Source organism: Colletes gigas, unplaced genomic scaffold (genome assembly GCF_013123115.1).
Source record: "Colletes gigas isolate AHSC1104 unplaced genomic scaffold, ASM1312311v1 Colletes_gigas_Sc00004, whole genome shotgun sequence".
Lineage (NCBI taxonomy): Eukaryota > Metazoa > Arthropoda > Insecta > Hymenoptera > Colletidae > Colletes > Colletes gigas.
This window is the reverse complement of record NW_025106633.1, coordinates 10,349,082-10,372,427: the sequence shown is the minus strand read 5'-3', so window position 1 is coordinate 10,372,427 and position 23,346 is coordinate 10,349,082. Positions and strand designations below refer to the sequence as shown.

The following is a 23,346-nucleotide window of genomic DNA, read 5'->3' as shown; positions in this document are numbered from 1 at the left end:
GTTTGTAAACATACAGTGTTTTATCAGTAATGAAATTCACGTAATATGTACTGTATGTTTGGGGAAATCCAGACGCACAAATTTAATTGAATTGATCACAGGTAGATAAAAACAAAATTGATCGTAAACAACTCGAGTTTACAATAGTTTACATATTTAGAATATTCATCTATGATGAATCGTATCAGGAAACTGCCAGTAAGAGTTGAACTCTATAATCGAAGGTCGAGATCGTACAGTCGTTGAAGCCTTACCGGGAGAATCACGATACTCGGAGATAAGTTTGCATGCTTCTTTCGTCTTAGATATCCTCGACACAGAATTTGGAAAAACCGATTCTGTAAAAGTTATAAACAAATTCTATCGTTGAAAATTGTATCCATAAATTTAAAATTGAATAAAAAAGCAAGACACGACAATTCTATTCGCACAAGCATCTTTTTTATTTTCTAGGATGTATTACCTATTAATGGTGTCTCGTCATAGAGAGAGCCTTGTCGGCTGTTACCGACAAAAGAATTTCTCGTGCTTGAGTTTCCACTCGAAATCTCGGAACAAGGAATCCGCTGGACATTCTCTGCCGCGTGTTTCCACTTGGAGTGTTCATCGATGCGCGTTACCAATTGCTCGAACAATCTTTCAAAGTCTTCTTTTGAATTCAATTCAATGGTGTCGCGATTTTTTATACCGTCCAAGCAATTGAATATTCGCAATTGATTATTCGTCGATTTCGATCGTCGAACAAGTGTCTCCTGAAACAACAGAACGTGTATTTCAAGTACTGTTCCAAGTAAGGACGCTTGCCTCTTCTTTTCCACAATTCAAATTTCTCGCCCCTACAACTTGATTTTTACGTTTTAGATGGCATTGTTTTCATTCTATTTTGAAAGTACATGTTTATATAAAATAATTTTTTTAGAATGATTCGAAGTTTAAATAAAAGAAATTTGTTTTAAAAACAGTTGAACGATTACAGAGCTAAATGCTTTGCTAAATATATTACAATAACCAGATTAATACCAGATTAAACACAACGTTGGTGACGACAAACGAAACCATGCTATTCATTGATAGGAATGTTTCTGGCTAGTGATGACAGTTTACGCGCTGTGATGTCATCGACTATTTTTACACTGTTTAAGAATCTGCGGCGATCTTTCGTCTTACCTTATTGACGCCAATTGTATATGTAGGTTTGTGTAATCCTTCTGCGAACTTCTTCGACTTCCATGTTTCGATTTCGAAGCCTCGTAATCGTGCCCAACAACGTTGATCGTTTATAGTTACGAATCCTATGCGAGTCTCTTCATCGATACAATCTGGTTGAACAGCTAAACGGCAACAGAAGTGTCCAAACAGCGGCAAAGCGTGAACTTTGTTCTCTAAAATAATACATATAACGTTAACGACCGCGATATTCAAGAAATGCGAAGAAATCTGCGAATTCAGAGTCATTACCAAAGTTGTTCAACACCAAGTCGTGTGTACGTATATTTCTGTCGGTGTCGTCCAGAGTCAGTTTTGCATAAGCTACTAAATTGAATTGAGGCCCACTGGAAGGTAAAAAAAAACGAATGTAACGAAAGAATTTTGCGTACAGTAAGGTTGAACAATATCGAAAGCGAAAACTTACGTCTTGGTAGAATCGTATTCGTCTCGTAAAGATGCCGCGAACTTTCTACCCACGGTTTTCGAGATCGAAGAATGAATAGTCTTACTGATTCGCCTCGGAGTACTGGCGATGCTGAGATCTTCTTGCAGAACGTGACTATAGATCTCCAGAGTCAATTCGAATTCGGTTGGTACATTGTTACTACAAATAAACAAATTAAGATAATTTGTAAACGTTCTCCATATTTTTTATAGTTCATACATAGATATATCTTCACCAGACATATGTTTTATTTTATACTATAGATCGAACAAAGGTCGAGGACATTTTTAAACACAGAAAATTGGCGTGACCGCTCGACGTGTTAAATACTGTTATTAGTACGACTTACAATAACAAAACGTCAGGAAAACTAATGTCCGTCTGTTCTCTATCGACGGGACAAAGTAGGCTGGTGTCGTGAATTTCTGAGCCGATACAAGCTAGACAGAAGACGGCGAACCTTCGGTGGTCACCGCGATTTTTAAAATGATCGGAATCCCTCCACATCAAGGGAAATCTAAGATCCGAGACGGATAATTTGCCCCTGCTTTCGGAAACGCTACAACATACAATGTTTAATATTAATATCCAATGACAGACAGGTAAAATTATATCGAGAGACAAATTTTTATCTCAGGAAAAAAAAAAAATGTTTAAATAAAATATAAAAATAAATCAATAAAATTACATAAAAAAAAAGATGTAAAAAATTATTTTTCGAATTCGATCGTGTTCGTTAAATTTGCCTCGTCAATTTTTAACACGTACAATGATTTCTGATCAAAGATATAATACCTCGTCGGTCTCAGGGGTGTGTCTCTTCTACGATATTGTAGCTCAGCCATGTAAGCAGTCATTCTTTTGCTGGAAGTGAGCAAAGCACGTGCCGCTTCCAAGCTTTGAGCAGGATGCCGCGCAGCAGCTAATAACCTTGACGAGCCTTCCTTCATTTTCACTTCTAATTCGATCTTTTGTTTCAAATCATATTCCTAAAGAAAAAGAAAGAAATCGACTCTATCATAAATCGTTTTGTAGGTTTTGCGAAATATTTTAATTTTTGCTTGCGTAGCGGATACATGACGACAAAGCGACACGTCTGCATTCGACCTACACGAACATAAGTTCCGAGTTATTTGTCTTTTGTACATTTTTGTTAATTTTAATATCAGAATGCTAACGGAAAAAAAAGAAAAATGAGATTTACAAGAATTATCATCAATACGTGTGTACGTGACCATAGATACGCATCTGTAGATTGATAAATTCCACAGATTATTTGTAGAAAATTTTGAATTACATTGTATTCGCATAATATCGATCCATTGTTAAACTGTCGTTCACGGCTAAATATGACATAAATATGATACTCTTTTCGCAAATAATGAACATCTTTACTCGTATTTTCATTGCTTTACGTTTGTTATGAAAACTTTTTCACGTAGGTTGTAATTTTAAAAAGAAATCTTCGTACACCAAAACAAAGAAAAGATTTAAAACGATCAGTGAACATAAACACCGTTTGAATTGCATGATATTCTGCAAAGAAAATAGAGAAACACTGTTCGAAACAAAAAGTTTAACTATTTTGTACCTCTGAAGCACTGCGAATTTGTTCGCTTTCGTACTGATTGTTAAATCTATAGCAAGTGAATAATGCTACCATATCTTTTCTTCGGAAAGTCCTTCTATGGATTTATGTCTTATAATACACGAAAATATAAAAGCGGACAACTTGGAACAAATTCGTCTTCGTCGCGGACAGTTTCGTATTGTACTGGGACGCAGCAAACATCCCGCGATGAATCACGCAAGGGGGGAATGGAGTGGGAATTTTGGGTGGGATTATTCAAGTTCCTATCCATTCGCCGCGTTAAAATCGAACAGAATCGATAGAATAGAAAAGGAAAAACTAGGCATTAGAACGTGTAAAATGAAATTATGTTATTTCGTATCGCAGAATTCTTTTTCAACAATATAAACATAACTTGGTCGTGTAACGTTTAAATATTCGAAAATAATAGAACGATTTAAAAAATTAAATTACATATAAATAATTCTCATTTTTAACAACGCAAAAATCGTGTAACGTTTTAAATCAAAGCTATGTCGTTCCTTAACGGTCTTTTTCGAAAGAAGTCAATAATGAAACATAACCTACTTTTTCCACAGCAATGTTCCATTATATTCTTATTGATAAGGATAAATTGTTTGACTTCTTCGAACGTTGAAACAGTTGCATATTATATGTGAGTACTTATAACGTTAGAGTGTCGAATAAATAAACAAAATTATTTGCAGAGCAACAGGTAGCAAACAATAAAATTTCACTAGTTTTAAAAGTTAACTCACCGCTGTATTTTTGCAATTACGGATACTTTCTCGTCTTCTAACTCGTGCCTGGTAATCACTTAACGAACGCAAGTAATTATTTTCTTTATCCAAAACACCGTGTGATCCACGAACTGTTCCGACACTTTTTCTACGTGGCGCCATTTTGAAATTTAGCGTCTCTTTTCAAAATTAGACGAAGCAGCCATTATACGAGAACGTCGTACAGAAACATAAAAGGAAGGGTTAACAAGACGATACAAATTAAACATTAAAGTTCCGAGTGCCCAAATGGATGATTTAAACATTTAAAAACCGCTGTATATTACTTATTGATAAGTTAGTGATTTGGAATTTTGGCGCTAAATCACATAATTATCGATATTGGTCGATGTTAATAAAAAAATGTACTAATAGAGTAGATATAGAAAATCGTAAGTGAAGTTTTTAAAAATCGAAAATTTATATTTGGTATACATGTATTCACAAAACAGGGATTAATATATAGTTATATATCCAAGGAGCACAAATTTTTCATTTCTTTTCCTTATCCTTGTCTGTTTCCTTCTCCTTTTCTTTCTCCTTGTCTTTATCTTTTTCCTTTTCCTTCTCCTTCTCCTTTTCCTTGTCTTTGTCCTTATTTTGTTGGAGAGATCCAACGGCTTGACGGACGGCTTCAGAATGAGGATCAACACCAGGTAAATTTTCTAAAACTGATTGCAGAAAAGCTGGGTCAGACATTACAGCGGCGTAATCCACTTCGACTTCCATGGCTAATTCCTTCAGGGTCTCGAGTTCTTCTAAAGAATAGAAATAAGAAAACAGTTGGTATAGTATAAGCGCGTACGCGCGCACGTGTGCGATGTATAATTTTATGTATGCATCGTACGTTGATCTTGCATGGACATCTGCATGGCAAACGCGATTTGCTCTTCTTCTGTCATACGGGCAAAATCAGGCACGGTTCCACTAGTGGGCGTAGTATTCTCAGACGTCGAAGACGAATCTTCGTTACCTTCGACCGACATAGAAAGCGCACGTTTTAACATCGCTTCTTCATTGGGCGTCGCTTTCACCGTTTCCGATCGTTTGTTTGTAGTCACCTCGGTTGCTTGTGCACGTCGTGCTTCATCCTCTTGACGCTGACGTTGTTCTTCCATTGAAACACGTAGTGCCTAGGCAAAGGAAAACGATAAGAGTAAAGTTGTAGTCTACTATTAACCCTTTGCTGGTATTAATATTGCATTATGAATAATCGCAAAGTACAAACCAATGCCAATTCTGGATCTTCGTTTGGATCAACCCCGAATTCAAAGGCAGCTCTCCCAACACCTGTGCCACCCATTCCATCATCTCCTTGTATTATGGGAGAAGCAATCAATGCATCTGATAAATGCGGCCCAGGTGGAATAGTGATCATGAAACAGCCTGTACCATCCTTTCCATTGAGAGTATTGATAAAGGTTGTCAATACTTCGTTATTAACACTATCTTCGCCAAAGCTAACCACGTCGACGCAAACTTTCTCTTTCTTCAAACGTTTTGCTAATTTAACTAGCTCTTCTTCGTCTACATTTATTGGGCTACCGATGAAAGCAACAATGCGCATTTTGTGATTTTTACCTTGACGATGTTTTAATGCCAGCTGTTGATTTAATATTTTTATTCGTAATTGTCATACAATGTAGAAACGATCGAGGAGCAACAGCAATGGCATCCTCTTAACATACTTACGTGTGCAATTCGTATTCCGGTGATTAAACTGAGATTACCATTTGGTTGTACTTGATGAAGTTTTGATAGAATTCTGCCTACGTCGCTGGTCAATGTAGCTAATACTTCGACGCTGTTTAGAAAAACGTAAATTACATAAAAATTAAAAAAATTGTTGCCACATGTCTGGACACCACAGTATATATAAATTTGAAATACTTGGCCAGCGTTATTAAACCAACGTTGTTCTCTGGATTCGAACGTGTCTTTGAGTGACAAACCAAATTAACGGCATCCTGTTGTGCTTGAAGTCGCGTCGGTAAAAAATCTCCATTTCTCATGTAATCGCTGTTGTCAACACTGAAACGTTGAAATAGTTATTGATAAAACGACAAGCATTTCGTATTCGTAAACGGATTTTTGAGCTCTATCGCATAACCTTTAAAACCGCTTCGTTCACGAAGGTGAATACATTTCAGGTAAAAACAATCAACGAGTATTTTATTTATACTTTGCACTTGGATCAACTTCTCCAGTAATTAATCATCATTTTGTACAGAAAATTATCATTATTGTGTAACAAATTATTTCAACTTTGCACTGTCACTCGCGTTTAACGTTTGCGAACTATCGAGATATTCACGCTTTAAATAATACGTTAATATATCGATAATCTTGTTACATCAATAATAGATCGAATTTTGTAAAACGTACATGTAAAATATAGAGAATAGAATACTGATGGAAAGGAATATTGATAAATAGTAAGAACTTACCATATCATCGTACTTTCCAGCACCATCTTGATTTCAATACTGATGCGTTTCGTTTCGTTCCGTTCCGTTCCGTTCTGTCTTGTGCGTCGCTTCTTTCTATATTCCTTTCTGTTTCAGTCCGTTTCGTTGTTATTACTTTACGAATGAAAATAATATAAAAATGATGTCGAGGAGAAAAAGAAGAAATGATGTCGCTTTATAACGCATGGAAAATTACGTCGTGCATATATGTATGTTAATCTTCGTATAAAGTATAATTAGAAGAGAAGCGAATTATTTGCTAAGATTGAATCAAAGAATCGATCGAGATCGTGAATAAACATCGAAAATAAAAGTAACAAAAATGAAATGTATCAAAATAATAAAGAGTTTAATAAGAGGTGCAACGATCGACATGAAAAGTGTGTGCGTGTGTGTGTGTGTGTGTGTTTTTTAAAAAGAAAAGGTAACAAAGTAGATTAAAGGGAAAAGGAAGACTCAGGGATCGTATCTAGTTGGAGAGTCGAGTATCTAGGCGCTTCGTCCATTAAGGTTGCTGTTGCTTCTTCGTAAGTAGGTGGCTGGTCGCTACGACACCTTGATTTTAACAACATTTGTCTGGTTCGCCTTCTGTCGGCAAATGCCCGTAGAATAACGATCAATGGCCCTAGGAGCAGCATCACGACTCCTATCGCGAGCATGATTATAGCAACAGCCGCTCCAACTCGATTCACCGGCGAACGTTCCGACTTGGTTTCATTTTTACCAATTCCTGAGGCTTCGTAACGGATATCGTTATACCCATGATCGAAAAACTTACTTTCGTTCAAAGTAAGGAGATCCGTAGGGCCAAAGTTTCGAAACAAAGTACTCGACGTATTATTGCTTGTGACAATCTTTTTGCCGTTGCGACCGTTTTCGTCGAGATTCTGCGCAATAATGATGTTCTCTTTGCCATACATTTTTCCTACTTCGTTTTTGCTAGTCGTGTGAATTGTCTGAGCTTGAATAGCACGGATGTCACGAGAATCTTGTTTACGATTCATTGTAGTCAATTTATCGATGATCGAACTCTTTTCAGTTATTCCTGTGTCAATATTACTCTTCCGATAAGGCTCGAACAGTTTGCGGGGCCATCGTTCGTTCTGTACAACAGTGCCGAGATTATCGACAGCGACTCTGTCGTTCTCCGGAGTTGCAATTTTGCGTTCGACAAATCGATGCCATTTTTCCGCAATACTTGACTCTTGGATCGATTCGTTTTCGTTCCATGTCATTAACTTTCCCTGGAAAAATAGTATCCTCGAATCTTTTGTCAATTCGTTTTCGTTTTACAAAACTATCTACGAAATCTCGAGAAATGTCAATGGGTTTAAATTTCGATATTATATGTTCTATTTCGATTATAGTTATAATTATAATGGTGTTTACTTTGATTCTATTAATAATGATTAGGCAAGGAGCTTAACATTCATCTAATTTATTTTGAATCGTAAAACGCAGAATTTTATTTTCTAATCTATTTTGCCCACGATCGATATTTGACTATCGATGATGTTTCTTATCACTGATTTTAAACGCCTAATATTACGAGATAAAATCGGCAATCGTATATTCGCGGAAGTGGTCGTAAACACTCAATATTTATGGCAGGTATACGTTTGTTCCGGTGTAACGTATTGAATCATAACGCACGTACACAACGACGTCGTGGTACACGGATGCGCGTATTTCGTGAGCACTTCTTTTCTTTTTCCAACGCGTCCGTGTGTTCGGCGAGACACCATATATTCTCATAATCGATTTAAATATCGAACCTGTATGTCAGCTGTGTCATTTCGTGTCACTTCCTTTGTATCGTACAGAGAGATTGCACCCTTTTGGAGAAGTATAATCCCAACGATACACCAAATAGTCAGTTGAAAGCCGATTATCAATTTTGGCGACCATTTATTCGCGTTTGCGCTAAAAGACATCTTTTTATTAACAAAAAAATGTCGCACGCTGGTAACCCGCTTACGCCTAAATCACATCGAACAAAATTTTGAAAATGCATCGTCGTCGGAGAGGAACAAGATCATTTTACCATTTGTAAACTTACTTCGAAATAAAATTTCATGTTCACTGTGTAAAGATCGGCGAGTTCCGGTTCCTTTATTTCCAAGTCCAATCTGTAGATCCTGAAAGACTGAAGAACACTGCCAATCACAAGTATTGTCGATGTTTGGTCGAAACATTTCCAATGTCTCGAATTATTACTTCGTAAAAGAAAGAAAGTTGTATAATAATCTTCTTGGACTAATTTCGAAGGCAAAATCCTAAGCTTTCGCATCCCTAAGATAAATTTTAAGAAAAAAATAAAAATGGGTTTATTCTAAAAGTGTTCCAAATTCAAACAGTTTCCATTTATTTAATTTTTGTGTACGAAATGAATTTTACTCGTACAATAAATAAATAAATTAAATTTGCGTCATTTTTATTGACCTTTATACGCGCGTTCCATTTAATGTGGAATAAAATGGCGAAAAAAATCGCGAACGAACTTTTAAGGGAGTCATTGCAAAGAAGAGACTTTGATTCTTAAATTCATGGTTATTTTAGTCGCGTAAAAAAATTTTTAAACTTTTGACAGCCATTTGAATTTAAACCATTTTTTGTAGTAAAATCAGTTTCGCTGTTTTAATTGTTTCGTTGCGCGAAATGATCTTGGAAGAAATTTGAAACAGAAATGTGAACGTAGAAGATTCAACCTTTAAAACGACCCCAAAAATATTATTGTACGACTTCTTTTCGCTGAGCTACGATAGTTGAAATGTTGACAGCGTTTAAACCAAGCGTCCTAATACCGATGACCGGCAGTGTAACTGTTAATACTTGCTGATATCGAGAACGAATAAATATTATTTTACAGTGTCTTCGACGTTTGAGTTCCCGAAATTACCGAAAGTTCTTCGAAAAAATCGATAATTAAGTATCGAACGAATAATATTAAAACGATATTGCGAACGAATGCGAACACTCGTACGAAAACAGTATCGAAAAATCGAAACTAAAGTTAGATACGCATAACGTCATGTCCCAATACCGTTCCCTTGCTTCTACTTTCGCTTCCAGTAAATATGGCAACGCCTAGACGGTTGATTATTGATATCTAAAGAAAGAAGTAGTCATTAACAAGATTTGTTTAATTATTCCCAGCCTCGTTGCTATCGACAGAATGAAAAATCGGTCATTTTTAAGTGACATTTGTCCAAGTGCGATACGTGCGTTCGTTGGTAGAACCAAATCGTGTTACGATAAACTTTTCTTTTTACCTTCAGGTGTCACGTTTGCTCCTTTTGAAACGCACCGTGTTAAAACGCTGTCAATAAAAATCGATCAGCACGAACACATACAACGTAGACCCGTTCTATACATGGCTAAACCAATAATCTCTACCGATCGATCGTAACTGTTGCTTCGCTCTGTCTTGGCCGCTTCGCACGACCGTTTGATCGGCTAATGATTCGGTTAGTTTGTCACCAACGAATAACGCATACGTCACACGCAACACATCGCTGGTCACGTCTCGTGGATCGTGCGCTGCTTGTTTGCAGTCACTCTCTGCCTCGGTCGCGGTCACGTGTTTATTTAATCCCTCGTATTTTTTCCGTATCTCGTAATATAACTAGGTACTACAAAACTGAATATGAAATCTGGACACACGATATCCGTGTGTACATATACGTACTTACGTTTATCTTGATTCTCGTGATCGTTAAAAATCATTTCTACAGGCAATGGATATGTTCACCCGTGTATAAATTTATGACGCTTGCACGAACGATGCGAGCCATGCAGAGTTAAACAGATTAGGTACGATTTTATTTTTCACATCTTCCTGATACACACATAAATTTGTTAGTAAAGTACAAATTAGTGTAAAACGATATTACGAAGAAATTAAAAGTCCGAATTCTTGTACCGTTATTTTTTACATATTTTAAAACGCATTCGTAGATACGTGTGCTAATTACTTGTATCATCTGCTCGTACGAAAGTCGTTAATATAATTTATTTTAATAACGAGTAGCCTTATCGATACTTGAACTATTTGTACGCTTTAATTCCTGGATTCCTGCTTGGAAAATTACAAGATGAAAGGCATTACGTGATAAAATATATACTACGTAACATATTTAATTTAATCCGATAGAAAAATCTCATTCTAGCAGATAGATACATACGAGACATATAACAATTCTATTAGTAAATAAATCAAATTAATTTCGTAATATTTTGTATTCGATTTAGATCGACAGTCAGATCGTCCATTTGTTTGTTTATTCTGTTCGTTGAACAATGTATTCGTAGATGGTAAACGATTCTAAGGATAATTAATTTGTGTTATTTAATAACTTCAATTTGTTGATACATACGTATGTCCACAGACTAGGCACAGTATAGACCTGTCATCCAAGGCAAGTTCTATATCGCATGACCCCTTTATCATTTTCGTGCTGCATGCGATATTACCAATCCAGAAAAGAATAAGACTACAGTACAAAAAAGAAACGACAGGAATTATAATTGAATTTAGCGATTCTGAATTATTTTAAACATAATTACAATCGAGATTGATGTATAGAATTTAAATTGCGGTTCTAGATAACCATCTATATTTGGTTAAATATCGATAATTTAATAATTATATTAACACGTTAATAAGAACACGTATGTCTTTCTTTTTTTTTTCAACCGAGAAGAGAAAAAGAATCTTCTATATAAATTACCGACTCACATCTCTCAAAACTGTACATTCTTAATTTTACAACAATTATGAATTTATCTCATCGTTATCAGATTACAACTTTATATGTTATTAATATCTAACGATCGATTAAATTTTTCTTTCTTTAACACTAATATCTTTCGTCCCATTGTGTAGCTACCACCACAATGTTATTCGTTATCTTTACTAGCAATCTTTGGTTATGGACAATTTAGCTTCTTTTAAATGGCTCTCGTTACGAACAAAGTAATGCCACAGACGAGGTATACTCGTATAGTTGTAATACTGCCCGAGTATCTCCTTCGTCTCCGCTAGGTGTCACTTTTGCTGCTCGGTTGGTGAAAATGGACTATGGTGTGATGTCGCCGTAATCGGTAACCACCTGTATTGGACGCGGAGAACAATTGAGTATGTTTTACGACTTCTTATGATTGATCGTATTGTGGTAGTTTGATCATTTTTTATGGTTGTACGTAAAAATCAGTAGTCGATACATTTAGAATGATAGTTATTTAAAGTTACGTATGTAAGTCCCAAGTTTATGTGCATGTACATGTACACGTACGTATCGAATACGTATCGAGCCAGTAGTTAAATTATAACAAAACGTGGTTAGGTACCTTGCACCGTGACGACATACTCGAGTGAGAGGTATGTGTGTTTTCGTATGTAAACAATCGAATGTCGTACAAAATAGCAAAATTATAAAGGATTAATAAAATTGTAAAAAAAAAGGCAATACGTACGTAGAAAAGTAGATAATGTAGAATCGGATAGAATGGCGTTACAAATGCAAGACACTGGAGAATTTAAACTCGTAACTCATCGAAAGAAACGTGTTTTCTCCGTTCGAAATAGTTGTGATCCAAATGTAATTTTACTCGATGATAATGATGACAGTAATACCGATACTGATTACGAGGCACTTTTTGGGTAAGGCATTACTCGATTTTTCATATATACGCTCGTTTGTTCTTTCTATTCCAAATTGTTAGGTCGTTTCGTCCTTAACTTCTTAATATTTTATCACGATTTTCAGAAAACTGCTCGAAGCAGAGACAGAATTGAGAAATTCGTTATTCGGCGACGATGTTTTTCATTATTTACAAGATTCGTTGAGAGCTTTGGACGTCGATGGTATTTCTGAGATACTGTGCTATGGTTTAGGTAATTTTTCTCGCCGCAAGTGTTCCAAGTATCAATTGGCATTACTTTTGTCATTAAAGAACTACTATGGCTCTCGAGTACATATATACGATCCAATTTTTACTCCTAAAGAAACTGATCTTCTAGAAAGATTTGGCTTCAATGTCATAAAGATCAATGAGGAAGGCAAGCGAGTCGTTCAGGATAATGTCACGTTGGTGTATATGCCGCATTGTTCGCTACATTTAACTAATAATTTCCTTTATGCAAATTGGAGCGAGAAATTAAACAAGTGCATTCTTTTGACGAATAGTTTTTCAGTTATAGCGGCTAATTTCATAAAGGCAACTACATGCGAGCCTGTTGACTATATCTTGCGTATTCAACCGTACGTTACAGAAACTGTTTTGAGAAATAATTTTATGTACGAGGACGTGTTCAATGACTTGAATATTCACATATTTCTTAAACATAATATCGATATGGTACCTAGGAATTTCTGGAACGAAAGAGAAGAACCTTGTTACAGAGGCGCGACATTCGATTATTTCACTGCTAAACAAACGGAGCGAATAGAAGCTAAAAATTGTAATTATATCTCCAGTTCTCTAATTCATAGATCCTTGACACGTGCAAACATAATATACGAGGGTTAATTGATGACTAAAGTCTCAAACATGCAAACTTTCAGTTTTGTGTGTAGCATTGTTGCGTAGCAGAGTCGTTTATCATGAGTTTGACTCGAGAGTTTAACCCTCGTATCAAAGTATTAAAACATATAGTACGCGTGGTAACAATCGTGCCAAATTCGTACGAAGATAATTAAGATTCAACAGTAATACAATACCAGGAATTTAGTAAATAATTTTGTCTGTCATAGGTCGAAAGAATGATGAAACCTAACGTACAGTTGGTTCGCTCGCTTATAAAGGAAATTCGTCAATCATCGTCCGAACGAAACGCAAAAGATAATATTATGGTGCGTTACATTCTGGAGCAAACACGAGCTCATAGGGAAACGTCGGAAGTTTTATGCAAGGCACGAGAAGAGTTGAATAACTTGGCAGAGACTTACCTGTGTTACTTAGGTTCACGGCGAATGTGCAAAGAAATCCAAGTCCGATATACCGGTAAAGGTGAACGAAGTATAAAAGAAACTGCGGATCTTGTTGGATTTAAATTACCTCATGATCCGAAATGATTCCGGTTTAAAATAACAATATTGATTTAATAGAAATTCATATAAAACCGAGTCGTTATGAAAAACTAGAAAAATATATAATGTATTAAATGGAATACAAAATAAAGTTTTCCCGTTAACAGTAATGATTTCACGAGTATTCTTTGCGAATACATTTGGCTATAGTCGACAGTTGCATATTACTGGTGCCTTCGTAAATAGTACCAATTTTGGAATCCCTGAAATATTTTTCTTGAGGGAAGTCGGTCGTATATCCCACTCCGCCCATAAAGTCGATGCATTTTGCGGTAACGCGTAACGCCGTTTCTAAAGCATAAACCGTACACGTTATTACGGTTATAATGTTCCAGTATTCGATAGTTTACTGTTGAATAAAAAGAAAGAAGATACAACGAACAACTTCAATATTCGGACACTTGGCAATTCTCATTTTGTCTATAACGAGGAATAAATTAATCAAAGAATATGTTACGTTAGTTATAATGTTTTATATAAAATAAATCTTAAACATTTCTGCTGAATGTAATATATGCATCGATTATTTTATCAGTGATTATAGAGAAAAATTATTAAGTTCCAAAGTGAGAATCGTAAAGTGTCCAAATATTGAAGTTACTTATTGTGACTATGAATAGGTACTACATACCGGAAGCTACGAGTTTGGCCATGGCAGCCTCTTTCATTATATCCTTCTTAGCATCGACTAATCTGGCTGCATTGTAGACCAATAACCTGGCACACTCAAGGTCGGTGACCGCTTGGGCAATTTGATGTTGCATAGACTAAAAAAGTACGAAAACTTTGACATATTGTATTCGATATTTTTGTCGTGTCTGAACAAAAAAGTATGTGTTTGTTATACTTGAAATGAGAAAATGTCTTTTCCAAATTGTTTTCTTTCCAGCGTATATGGTATAGTGGCATCCAAGCAACCTTGTGCTATACCAATCATTTGTGCTCCAATACCGATTCGACCTTCGTTTAAGAATCCAGCAGCGTATTTGTATCCATGACCAAACTGTCCCAAGATATTACTTTCAGGAATCTGAATACACAACGAATGTGTTAACAAATTGACTATTTATCGAATTTCTTGCAAGTACGTGTACACCGTTTCTCTTTACTCTGACATTATCGAAGTGGATCATGCAGGTACCCGACGCCTTTATTCCCAGTTTATCTTCTGGCTTGGCGACTGTTACTCCGGGTGTACTTCGTTCTACGAAGAATGTCGTAATGCCACGGTATCCCTAATAATAATCAAGATGCTTAATACAGTGGTCGACTACAAGGTGCACGTAAATGATCATTTTTTATTCGTGACATTTCCGAGTTATGATACACATAATTTATAAAACTTACAGCAGAAGTGTCAGCGTTTGCAAAAACTAAAAATAATCCGGCAATGTCGGAATTCGAGATCCACATTTTCGTGCCGTTCACCACGTAATCGGATCCATCTTTCTTTGCTTCAGTTTTCAGGGAGAAGGCGTCGGACCCCGAGCCAGGCTCCGTGAGGCAAAAGCTACCCGCCTTTAACGAAAAATTAAAACGAAAAGGACGTAAAGAAACAATTACCTTTTTATTTAATTCGTCTGGACTCACGTAATTTTGTGCTAATTGGGGTAGATATTTAGCCTTCTGTTCCTCCGAAGCGACTTTTAAAATTAACGAATTCACTAAAGTATTGTGGATGTCCACCAGTGCCGCGACAGCGCCGTCAACTTTCGCGATTTCCTCGATGGCCAAGATCGTCGTCATGAAATTGCATCCAGAACCGCCGTAGTTTTCAGGAATCTCGATACCCATTAGCTGGAGATAATCAACAACGTTAAAACGTTCGTATCTTTGGACGCGTGTACCAATGCGACGATAACTCGTTCGCGATAGAAAAATGCTGCCTGCACAAAAATTTATTAGATACGGAAGGTCGTGCTATTTACTTACACCATTCTCAAAAAGCTTTCGCTCTAGTCCTTGGTCTATTTTCCCTTCTTTTTCCATTTTTCGTACGAGTGGTGCAATTTCTTCCTTCGCGAGTTTATTAACTAAGAAACGGTGTACAACCATATATTATGCACGATACTTTAAAAAAACATAGCATAAATTTACGAAGTACATATGTAATATTATAATCCTCCATTTTGTTTCAATTAAAATAATATAAATATTTTCTTATATTATTATTATTGAAGATCTAAGGGTTGAAAACATTAATTTGAGGCTTCTTCGGACTACTTAGACTAATTAATCGCTAATTAACAGACATTACAAAAGTAATTAATTATTAGTAAAAAAAAAATATATGAAAATTTCACTTCGGCTTTAACGATTTATTAATTGTTTAACAACGGTAATTACCGCTTTCTTTCATCAATAGTTCGTCGTCTGAAAATTCGGTTAGAGGTGTGGAACAGCGATTCAGACTTGTACTTAGATTCCTTTTTAAGTACACCATTCGTGGTACCTGAAGTTTAGGTAACACAATTACATTAATTACAAATTACTATACTGTATCGTACACAGTATACCATAGATAAAAATAAAATTTTTATAATATTAAACATCATGAATAAATTGGTAGACTTTCGATCGACATTATTCTCGTGAATCGTGAAATCAAAAATCATATCCACCGTTCAACAAATATTTTTTCTATCTACGCTAATCGAATACATTTTATTTGCAATCGGAGAAATTAAAAGCCCACGCGGTCACGCAATTCGAATTATGTACAATTTTGTAAAAAAATTCTTATCGTTTTCATGCGTGCTATGCACATAGATATATGTATCTAACGTTAAGTTCAGTAAACAGGAGGCGTGCTGCGAATGGTGAAATTGGAGCATGCCATATCGTATTGCTAGACCAAGTAACAAAGATGGGCAAAAATCTTATCTCGATACAAATTTTAAATAGCCAGTAAAAAATAAACAATTTTTAATCTGTTATTTATAGAATGAAAATTGTACAATCCAAATTATATGATGAAATTATATTCCATATTGAACTCGTAGAAGTTTACGTCGATAACACGTTAATGGAACAAATATTCAGAACAAATCTCTGTACAGTATCTTTGTTTGTCATCTAATTATTCGAATGAAAATTATAGTAGTATAAGTAAAAAAAAAAAAAATTGTACTTTTGCAGAATTTCACACTTCAACGACACTTTTCATCAAGCCTAAATAAAAAATACTATTAAGATGATTTTCAGTTTCATAGTTATGCAAGTATGGCCTTGAAACAGAACTTTGTTTTTCGAATCTAATGGGCTCGCGACAATACCAATTTATTACATGATATACCTAGCTTGTTCCATCAGCTAACGTTAAATATTTTTGTAATTAGGCGTATCAATTTCAATTAGAATATTTACTCGTTCATAGACGCTGTAAATTCATCGAAAGGAACCCCGATTCCAACTAATGTCAACACTAAAATGACTTTCCTTCGCAAACAGGTGACTGTTGTTTTGTTATTACGATTACCGATTTCTATTTTTTTATTTTTAAAATTACCCAAGTCCAGTTTTCGCCTAGCATTGCATAAAAATAATTCCTGCGTATTGTTATTAAATCTGAAGAAAAATCGCCGCGTGGCAAAAAGAATTCTTCATGCATACGTACTTGCCGTATTAGCGACGTAAACAAATTCGTATTTAATTTGAGATTCATGTTATAGATACAAATTAGTCCGAATAAGATTTTAACTGATAATGCAGCGAATGTCGATGTGCCCGGAGACTTAACGGCCGGAGGAAATGAAAAACAGTGTTGTCTGGTCCCAGACTAAGCTAATACTGACTGGATGGTAATGTTATGGACATCGGTACCGCTCTAAACTTCGTTCACAGTTGAGTCTGCACGAGCGTCGAACAGGTTCTTATGTAAGGAAACAAAATGAAAAAAACATTTCTATCAGTAAACCCGTTTCGATGACGCGACGAATATAAACTCAAACGATTCGATATAAATTCAACACATTGTTACGCACTTATTTCGATGCTAAAACAACTCTTTCATATGTGGAAGATTCCTTTATTGTGCAAACAAAATTGTCATTGTGTTGCAACTACATTATCGCTCGATAAAAGATTTATTCGTTGTAACGTAATTTCATAGGTGTTTACGAAACATTTTTCCCGCTTCTTTGGTTTTTTTTTTCGGAATAGAGATAAATTTATCGTTACAAGTTGATATCTGGCATTGATCCTTTCTGGAACGTTATTGTGTACATTTTATACGCATAGATACTTTTTCGGGACGATTAATTATGTCATTATATATTTTCTTATAGTTTTTCAACATTAATATTTATTAATATTTTGTTAACTACAGCCCAACGTAAAATCTTACACTATGATTCTGTCTTTATGCCGAATGTAAGACTTATACGTCCAAACGATGGCGTTTAATATTAATTGTATCGCCATCAATCGAGCCTTGTTAAATCTAAAAGTGGCATCACAATTCAAAAGTATAACTGTATATATGTAGACGGACTTTACGTATGTTGGTGTACTTTAAACTATGGATATTAATGTGTAACGTACGATGAAAAGAAATCGAACGAATTGGCGAATAGAGAAACGAAATGCATGCAATGCTGCATTAATATGTAATAATATGCAACTTGTTGCTTCTTAGTCGTCGGTAACATGCCATAGGCATAGAAAAATTAATTAAAAGTAGACAAGAACGTTGCAGTAATATTATAAAATTAATGTGAATATGTACATTTTCGCAACTCACTGTGTTCATGTTTTCTGATTAAATTTTATTCGATGTTCATGAAATATGAAAAAAACAATCCGTATTTTGTATCTGTGACACCAGCTTGTTTAATTAATTGGTCTCTGATTATTATTATACTTACGATATATTTTTCGCACGAGATGTCGTATCTAGTCTTAATACTATCTATCTAACGTTATAGGGCATGCGTACGTAATACGTGAAACGTTACGATTTTCGTTCAGACAGTCGAATCATAATATGCATGGCTTCTATAAAACGTTTATCTTCCAAAATAAGCCATTATTTTCATTATTTTCGTAAAACTACTGAGACTCTAATTAATGCACGTATATATCACATTAAAACGAATCCTAAACATTCTGTTCTTGTACTTGTAATCGTGTCATTTCAAATATTTCGCAAGATCATATCAACAAAAGCGGTTTCTAGTACACGCGACAATATCGTACGTGACGCGTTATTGGCTGTTTAAATGCCAAACGTTTTCATTGGACGAGGAGTGGAGGGCTCAGCCAACCAGACAGAACGTTTTCGAGAATCGATCTCTCGTTAGGGTTGCTCATGAAGTTTCATGAATTGGATGCGCAACAGTATTGTGCGCACGTTCCGCGTGCTCAACGTGGAATTGGGCGAAGAAAAAGAACAGGAAACGGGAGGAGAGGATCGAGAGGAAGAAGGGAAGAAACAGTGTGACGGTGACGAAAACGGCAGTACACCGGTATACGACGATCGGGTCTTCGTATCTGACTTTAAAGAGGTTTGGACGAGTATGGAAATTCGCACCGATCCGGATAAGATTCGAAAGAAATATATAACAATAGGTTAATTGGTGTCTGACCAAGATAGCGGAACACGGTAAAGGGAGACGCATAGTTCGAAGTGGGAACGACAAAAGATAGAGAAGAGGTGGTGGAAGTGGAGGTGGTAGAAGTAGTGGTAGTGGTGGTGGTAGTACGGAAGAACCAGGAGGTGGAGAAGGCTTGCCAGCCGCCGGAAGAGCATCGACGGCGACGGGGGCGGGGAAGCTGTCCACCGAACGGAACGACCGCTCGGCGATACGAACGGCGAGTCGAACGGTTTTCGAAACGGATACGGACATACCCAACCTTGGACGATATTCGCTGATTTTCTGCTAGGTAAGTTCTTACGAGCTACGACAGAAACTGTGCGTTATCGGTAATTATTTCGAGACTCGCGACGCCGTTGAGACGTGAGAGAACCGCAGTTCCAAATAATTGACAGGAATGACGTAGCGTAAGGGGTGTGTCGTCGATTAGGCGGCAATCTTGGATGCTATTTTAATGTGTCGTTAATTGTTTCTGGATAATCTTTGATCACTGATTATCGATCGTCTCGTTTTCGTTCGTCGTTCAACCACCTTGTGAAAGTATTTCAAAAGTGATTGTCAAGGTACTTATGATAGTTACGCCATCGAAAACCATCGCTCTCGGTAGCTGTATCGCCATTTGCATTGTTAAATCGTTGACCTTCTTTTTCTCCTGTTTTCCCCTTAAAACAGATAGAAAGCTCTTCTGATACCGTAATGTTTGTTTTAAACACAAAAGTGACGCCAATCTGCCGTTCAGCTCTCCGTTCAGGCAGAATTTTGTGTCGGATTACGCGTACACCGGTAAAAACTCGCGACTAGAGTAAAAATTCTGCTGATTCTTCGTGCATTAAAAGTTTTTGAATTTCTGTTACTCTTGGGTTATCCGTTTGCTGGCAGCAACGATAAAGCAACAGTGTCGCATGACTTGCAAACGAAATGCGTACATTGATTTCCCCGTACACGCGATTAATCGATTTGTTAAGAATATTCTCCATTGAAAGCAATGAATCGTCGTATGAAATTAGGCATTCCAAGTGGTAATATTGACAAAGCTCTAACAGTGGTATGGTTAAAATAAAAGTTAACTCAGTTTCGTAACGATCAACGAACGTGCGTGCATCGAATACTTTTACATTTATCCGTCAGTGGTTAGTAAATCAATACATCTAAACTCCGGTCATTTGGGCGTATTCGCACGAATAACCGTACACTGAGTTCGTCACGACGTCCTTATGATCGTCGTTATTTCGTTGACACTTATTCGACAGATACGACAATACATATCTATATGTGAATACATGTTGCATCGTGCCCTGCAATCGAGCGATACTTTGAATAGCTTTTGATTTTCCCGCGGAAAATATAGTTTAACAAGTAGATACACCAAACGAACGCACATCTCCCAGCAATGAACTTGCGCCTCCTCTTTTTCTCGTAACAACTCTAGACCGCCCGCGCGCAATCTATAGTCTATGGCTTGGAAATAAACCGGCTGCTCTCTCGGGTTTCGATTCTATAGAAGGCACGCCGCTCACCTGTGCGTTCAGTGGTCGGTTTATCTTCCTGGTTTCATCTACCAATTTCGACCGATTTCGTGTTTCCAAATAGCATCGTAGCATACGTAGCTTACGTAGCATCGAACGATTAGTTTCAAATATTTTCATTCCACGATCAATGTCATTATTACCTACTTAGCTTAATGAATATCCGCGGAGGTAGCGATGCCGCAGGCAACACAAGTATAATGATCGGAGTGTTAATTTGAGGAATATGTAAGTAAAATGCGATTAACAGTGGCTTGTGATGCAATGATTGTTTACTAATCGGACTTGTGAAAGTTGCATGTTTTCTTATGGTAAATACGACGCGATTGTAGCTCATCAGCCGAACGTGGTACCGCCCAACGAACGACGATAGAGTAAGCTTCGCGTTTTAAGTTATGACATCATCGCGTCGAGAAACAGCGGACGCGTCGCATTAAGTATCTCGTGCGCGATATGTGTTCGGTCCATTATCTCGGTAGTTACACACGTTATCGAATGTTTTTTCATGTTACCGATCACCTAACACGGGCTAGAAACGTTCACCGATTTTGTATGCATTTTATTTTAATTCGATTCGGTGGATTAACGTTTAAATCATTGAATTGAATTGTAGATACAGCTTTGATGATTTATCGGAATAGATGCGAATACAAAATTTCATACGTTTTTAAGAGATTGCGTGTGTGTAAATACGTAAGTGATTGCAATTACCGGTTCCGTGTATAGGCTATGTTCAATTGGTGTTCGCTGTTAAATAACGTTGATGAATATCAATTGATGGACCAACACTATTTAGTCACGGTGAATTACGTATTCGGCCTAGAGTTGGGTAAAATGTTATTTATATAATAGATGACCGGTAAAACTAACGTACACCAATTTATTTGTAACATTTATTCGATCGGAACAATTAAATTTTTGTTCGTTTCGAAATATTTTATTTTGTATTAAAAATTTTATTCATTACTCAGCATTCTATTTAAATAAGAATTTAGATTGTGTATGACTCGATCAGATAGCGATATCAAAGACTTTTTTTTTTTTTTTTTTTTTTTGTTTTTACTGCTGCCCAATGAAAGTTGATAATCATGTAATTTATATCATAAGTAAGTCATACGAAATCTTTCGTACAAATTGAAGAAGTTACAGTAGAGACCACAGAAAAGAAATGGCCGCGAACCGAAAAGTGTATCGATCGTTACGCTCGACTCGAAGTTCCAGAGTACTATCTGTGTATTTCTGTGAATACATAATGTGATACTCAAATTGTTTCTAGTTTGCATGGTTACGTCAAAAATAATATCACGGAAATTCGTTGGCGGTACAACGTGATGTCACTCCAAAAAACTTGTCGCGCACTGCTTGATCAATAAATTTCGGTGAATCCGTTTCCACTCGTACCCTAACACGACAAAGAAAGTCAATGAATTGATTAATTAACGGATCACTATACATAATTTTAGCCGTCCGACAAATCGTACATTTTGAGTTAAGTTAAAGTGCTGAAATGCTTTCTATGAAATGAAAATGGCGCCAAATGTTTGCTCCTTTGTTTTTATTATGGTTAATTTATATAATGGAACCATTCATTCGATGAGAAACGGCTGTGTAGTAGAAGCGATGGCTGAAACAATTTTATTAAGGAACGATATCTCTACGTTTTTGGCACTTTAGATTAGGATTCACAGAAGATGTGTATTCGAGTTAAGCGTAGGCTTTCAAGTTGAGAGCCATTAGACGCGGTTATCGTGAACACAAATGTGTCAATGTCGGGCATCTAACGAATAACCGAGCAATTTACTGTTCCTGTTCCGTGATAGTAACGTGCATCATATCAACCAACATCAGAGCACACGTTCGTTTGTTTTCACATCGCTGGCGCAAGAAACAGGGAGGGTTAGCGCCGTGAATGTTTATACCGATGCTTGCTCGTAAATGTGTGCAAAATTCTTATCTGGATAAAAATAACGAACAAAAGATAAAGATTTCTTATCGTTTAATCGGTATTAGAAACTGAACGAATAGAAATTTATCTATACAACCGATTAATCATCACAAATAAATTATTATATAAGTATATTTTTCATTTTATATATTAATTGTATAAATTGGGTTGATTTATTTTATATTATTATTATTTAACATATTACAAAAACAATTTCCTTTAATGCGGTGGTTTCCACATTTTTTAAAAAGGTGTATATATTAATCACCCTCCCTCCCCCGCCCGGTATCTCATACTTCAGAAAGTACTGATTCGATGCGTACACCTTTTACTGATTTCATTGGGTAGTTACAAAATTAGAAACGCAGTAAAATATGAAGTTTGGGTACGGTACGGTACGGTGCAAGGGCGAGGTTCGACAACTGCCGCTGCGTAACCTAACCCCAAATTTCGTAGGAGAGAAAGCGAGTCTTTGAATGGACTTGTTTCCGACCTTCCAGAAAGAGGCACGACAGAAAGATACAAGGAATGTGAAACGTGGGGCGTAGAGACGAATACGTAAGGCGAGATCTGAGCGTGGTATAAATAAGCACAGTAAGAATTTGAGAAAAAAAGAGCGGTACGATTTCAGTCGCTCTAGGGATTCTTGTCGTCAGTCACCCCTGCTGTCTACACATTCAACGCGCGTTACACTTGAC

General features: G+C 36.4%; 5 protein-coding genes and 1 long non-coding RNA gene across 15 annotated transcripts; 2 read left to right on the top strand and 4 right to left on the bottom strand.

The window, feature by feature from the left end:
* Positions 1-160: 160 nt before the first annotated feature.
* LOC122394766 (rhotekin-like) lies at positions 161-4,152 on the bottom strand. 3 transcript variants are annotated; one of them, XM_043391883.1, is made up of 8 exons: positions 4,004-4,152; positions 2,450-2,643; positions 2,004-2,213; positions 1,634-1,813; positions 1,459-1,553; positions 1,168-1,382; positions 464-752; positions 161-338 (listed from the first exon to the last, which is right to left on the bottom strand). In XM_043391883.1, exons 1-8 carry the CDS (start codon positions 4,145-4,147, stop codon positions 166-168), a joined length of 1,500 nt encoding a protein of 499 aa, XP_043247818.1. In that variant the 5' UTR covers positions 4,148-4,152; the 3' UTR covers positions 161-165. The 3 variants fall into 3 exon arrangements, with proteins under 3 accessions (XP_043247818.1, XP_043247820.1, XP_043247819.1); XM_043391885.1 differs by lacking the exon at positions 4,004-4,152 and adding an exon at positions 3,315-3,420; XM_043391884.1 differs by lacking the exon at positions 4,004-4,152 and adding an exon at positions 3,246-3,409.
* LOC122394811 lies at positions 1,350-2,017 on the top strand. The gene is made up of 3 exons (XR_006258924.1): positions 1,350-1,484; positions 1,601-1,798; positions 1,918-2,017. It is a non-coding gene; the product is annotated as an uncharacterized LOC122394811 (long non-coding RNA).
* A 269-nt stretch (positions 4,153-4,421) lies between the features above and the next one.
* LOC122394776 (26S proteasome non-ATPase regulatory subunit 4) lies at positions 4,422-6,687 on the bottom strand. Its single transcript, XM_043391901.1, has 6 exons — positions 6,472-6,687; positions 5,915-6,055; positions 5,717-5,828; positions 5,253-5,627; positions 4,872-5,157; positions 4,422-4,782 (listed from the first exon to the last, which is right to left on the bottom strand). Exons 1-6 carry the CDS (start codon positions 6,495-6,497, stop codon positions 4,517-4,519), a joined length of 1,206 nt encoding a protein of 401 aa, XP_043247836.1. The 5' UTR covers positions 6,498-6,687; the 3' UTR covers positions 4,422-4,516.
* A 135-nt stretch (positions 6,688-6,822) lies between these two features.
* Positions 6,823-10,160, bottom strand: LOC122394783. Of its 5 annotated transcripts, none has more exons than XM_043391911.1 (5): positions 9,695-10,160; positions 9,536-9,601; positions 8,552-8,638; positions 8,268-8,472; positions 6,823-7,736 (listed from the first exon to the last, which is right to left on the bottom strand). In XM_043391911.1, the coding sequence occupies exons 4-5, from the start codon at positions 8,424-8,426 to the stop codon at positions 6,930-6,932; spliced, it is 966 nt and encodes a 321-aa protein (XP_043247846.1). In that variant the 5' UTR covers positions 8,427-8,472; positions 8,552-8,638; positions 9,536-9,601; positions 9,695-10,160; the 3' UTR covers positions 6,823-6,929. The 5 variants fall into 5 exon arrangements, with proteins under 5 accessions (XP_043247846.1, XP_043247847.1, XP_043247844.1 ...); XM_043391912.1 differs by having other exon boundaries at positions 9,765-10,160; XM_043391909.1 differs by having other exon boundaries at positions 8,552-9,601.
* A 1,485-nt stretch (positions 10,161-11,645) lies between these two features.
* LOC122394788 (SRR1-like protein) lies at positions 11,646-13,407 on the top strand. 3 transcript variants are annotated; one of them, XM_043391921.1, is made up of 4 exons: positions 11,646-11,872; positions 11,957-12,154; positions 12,261-12,955; positions 13,248-13,407. In XM_043391921.1, the coding sequence occupies exons 2-4, from the start codon at positions 12,000-12,002 to the stop codon at positions 13,268-13,270; spliced, it is 873 nt and encodes a 290-aa protein (XP_043247856.1). In that variant the 5' UTR covers positions 11,646-11,872; positions 11,957-11,999; the 3' UTR covers positions 13,271-13,407. The 3 variants fall into 3 exon arrangements, with proteins under 3 accessions (XP_043247856.1, XP_043247858.1, XP_043247855.1); XM_043391923.1 differs by lacking the exon at positions 11,646-11,872 and having other exon boundaries at positions 11,879-12,154; positions 12,261-12,388; positions 12,689-12,955; XM_043391920.1 differs by lacking the exon at positions 11,646-11,872 and having other exon boundaries at positions 11,879-12,154.
* A 216-nt stretch (positions 13,408-13,623) lies between these two features.
* On the bottom strand, positions 13,624-17,362 carry LOC122394773 (short/branched chain specific acyl-CoA dehydrogenase, mitochondrial). 2 transcript variants are annotated; one of them, XM_043391895.1, is made up of 9 exons: positions 17,200-17,362; positions 15,930-16,035; positions 15,516-15,616; positions 15,174-15,380; positions 14,931-15,101; positions 14,693-14,818; positions 14,431-14,613; positions 14,215-14,350; positions 13,624-13,874 (listed from the first exon to the last, which is right to left on the bottom strand). In XM_043391895.1, the coding sequence occupies exons 1-9, from the start codon at positions 17,245-17,247 to the stop codon at positions 13,699-13,701; spliced, it is 1,254 nt and encodes a 417-aa protein (XP_043247830.1). In that variant the 5' UTR covers positions 17,248-17,362; the 3' UTR covers positions 13,624-13,698. The 2 variants fall into 2 exon arrangements, with proteins under 2 accessions (XP_043247830.1, XP_043247832.1); XM_043391897.1 differs by having other exon boundaries at positions 14,699-14,818.
* Between the last annotated feature and the right edge of the window lie 5,984 nt (positions 17,363-23,346).

Excerpts from the sequence above, each read along its gene's own strand:
- LOC122394766 (XM_043391883.1), bottom strand. The coding sequence starts at position 4,147 with ATGGCGCCACGTAGAAAAAGTGTCGGAACAGTTCGTGGATCACACGGT. Across the intron at positions 2,214-2,449 it reads ACACCCCTGAGACCGACGAG|CGTTTCCGAAAGCAGGGGCA; the intron begins GTATTATATCTT and ends TGTATGTTGTAG. Across the intron at positions 1,383-1,458 it reads CTTGGTGTTGAACAACTTTG|AGAACAAAGTTCACGCTTTG; the intron begins GTAATGACTCTG and ends GTATTATTTTAG.
- LOC122394788 (XM_043391921.1), top strand. The coding sequence starts at position 12,000 with ATGGCGTTACAAATGCAAGACACTGGAGAATTTAAACTCGTAACTCAT. Across the intron at positions 12,155-12,260 it reads GATTACGAGGCACTTTTTGG|AAAACTGCTCGAAGCAGAGA; the intron begins GTAAGGCATTAC and ends CACGATTTTCAG. Across the intron at positions 12,956-13,247 it reads GCGAATAGAAGCTAAAAATT|GTCGAAAGAATGATGAAACC; the intron begins GTAATTATATCT and ends TGTCTGTCATAG.
- LOC122394773 (XM_043391895.1), bottom strand. The coding sequence starts at position 17,247 with ATGAATCTCAAATTAAATACGAATTTGTTTACGTCGCTAATACGGCAA. Across the intron at positions 14,819-14,930 it reads CAAACGCTGACACTTCTGCT|GGATACCGTGGCATTACGAC; the intron begins GTAAGTTTTATA and ends GATTATTATTAG. Across the intron at positions 13,875-14,214 it reads GGCCAAACTCGTAGCTTCCG|AAACGGCGTTACGCGTTACC; the intron begins GTATGTAGTACC and ends TTTATGCTTTAG.
- LOC122394783 (XM_043391909.1), bottom strand. The coding sequence starts at position 8,426 with ATGTCTTTTAGCGCAAACGCGAATAAATGGTCGCCAAAATTGATAATC. Across the intron at positions 7,737-8,267 it reads ATGACACAGCTGACATACAG|GGAAAGTTAATGACATGGAA; the intron begins GTTCGATATTTA and ends CTATTTTTCCAG.
- LOC122394776 (XM_043391901.1), bottom strand. The coding sequence starts at position 6,497 with ATGGTGCTGGAAAGTACGATGATATG. Across the intron at positions 6,056-6,471 it reads CTGGAAAGTACGATGATATG|TGTTGACAACAGCGATTACA; the intron begins GTAAGTTCTTAC and ends TCAACGTTTCAG. Across the intron at positions 5,829-5,914 it reads GGTTTAATAACGCTGGCCAA|CGTCGAAGTATTAGCTACAT; the intron begins GTATTTCAAATT and ends TTTTCTAAACAG.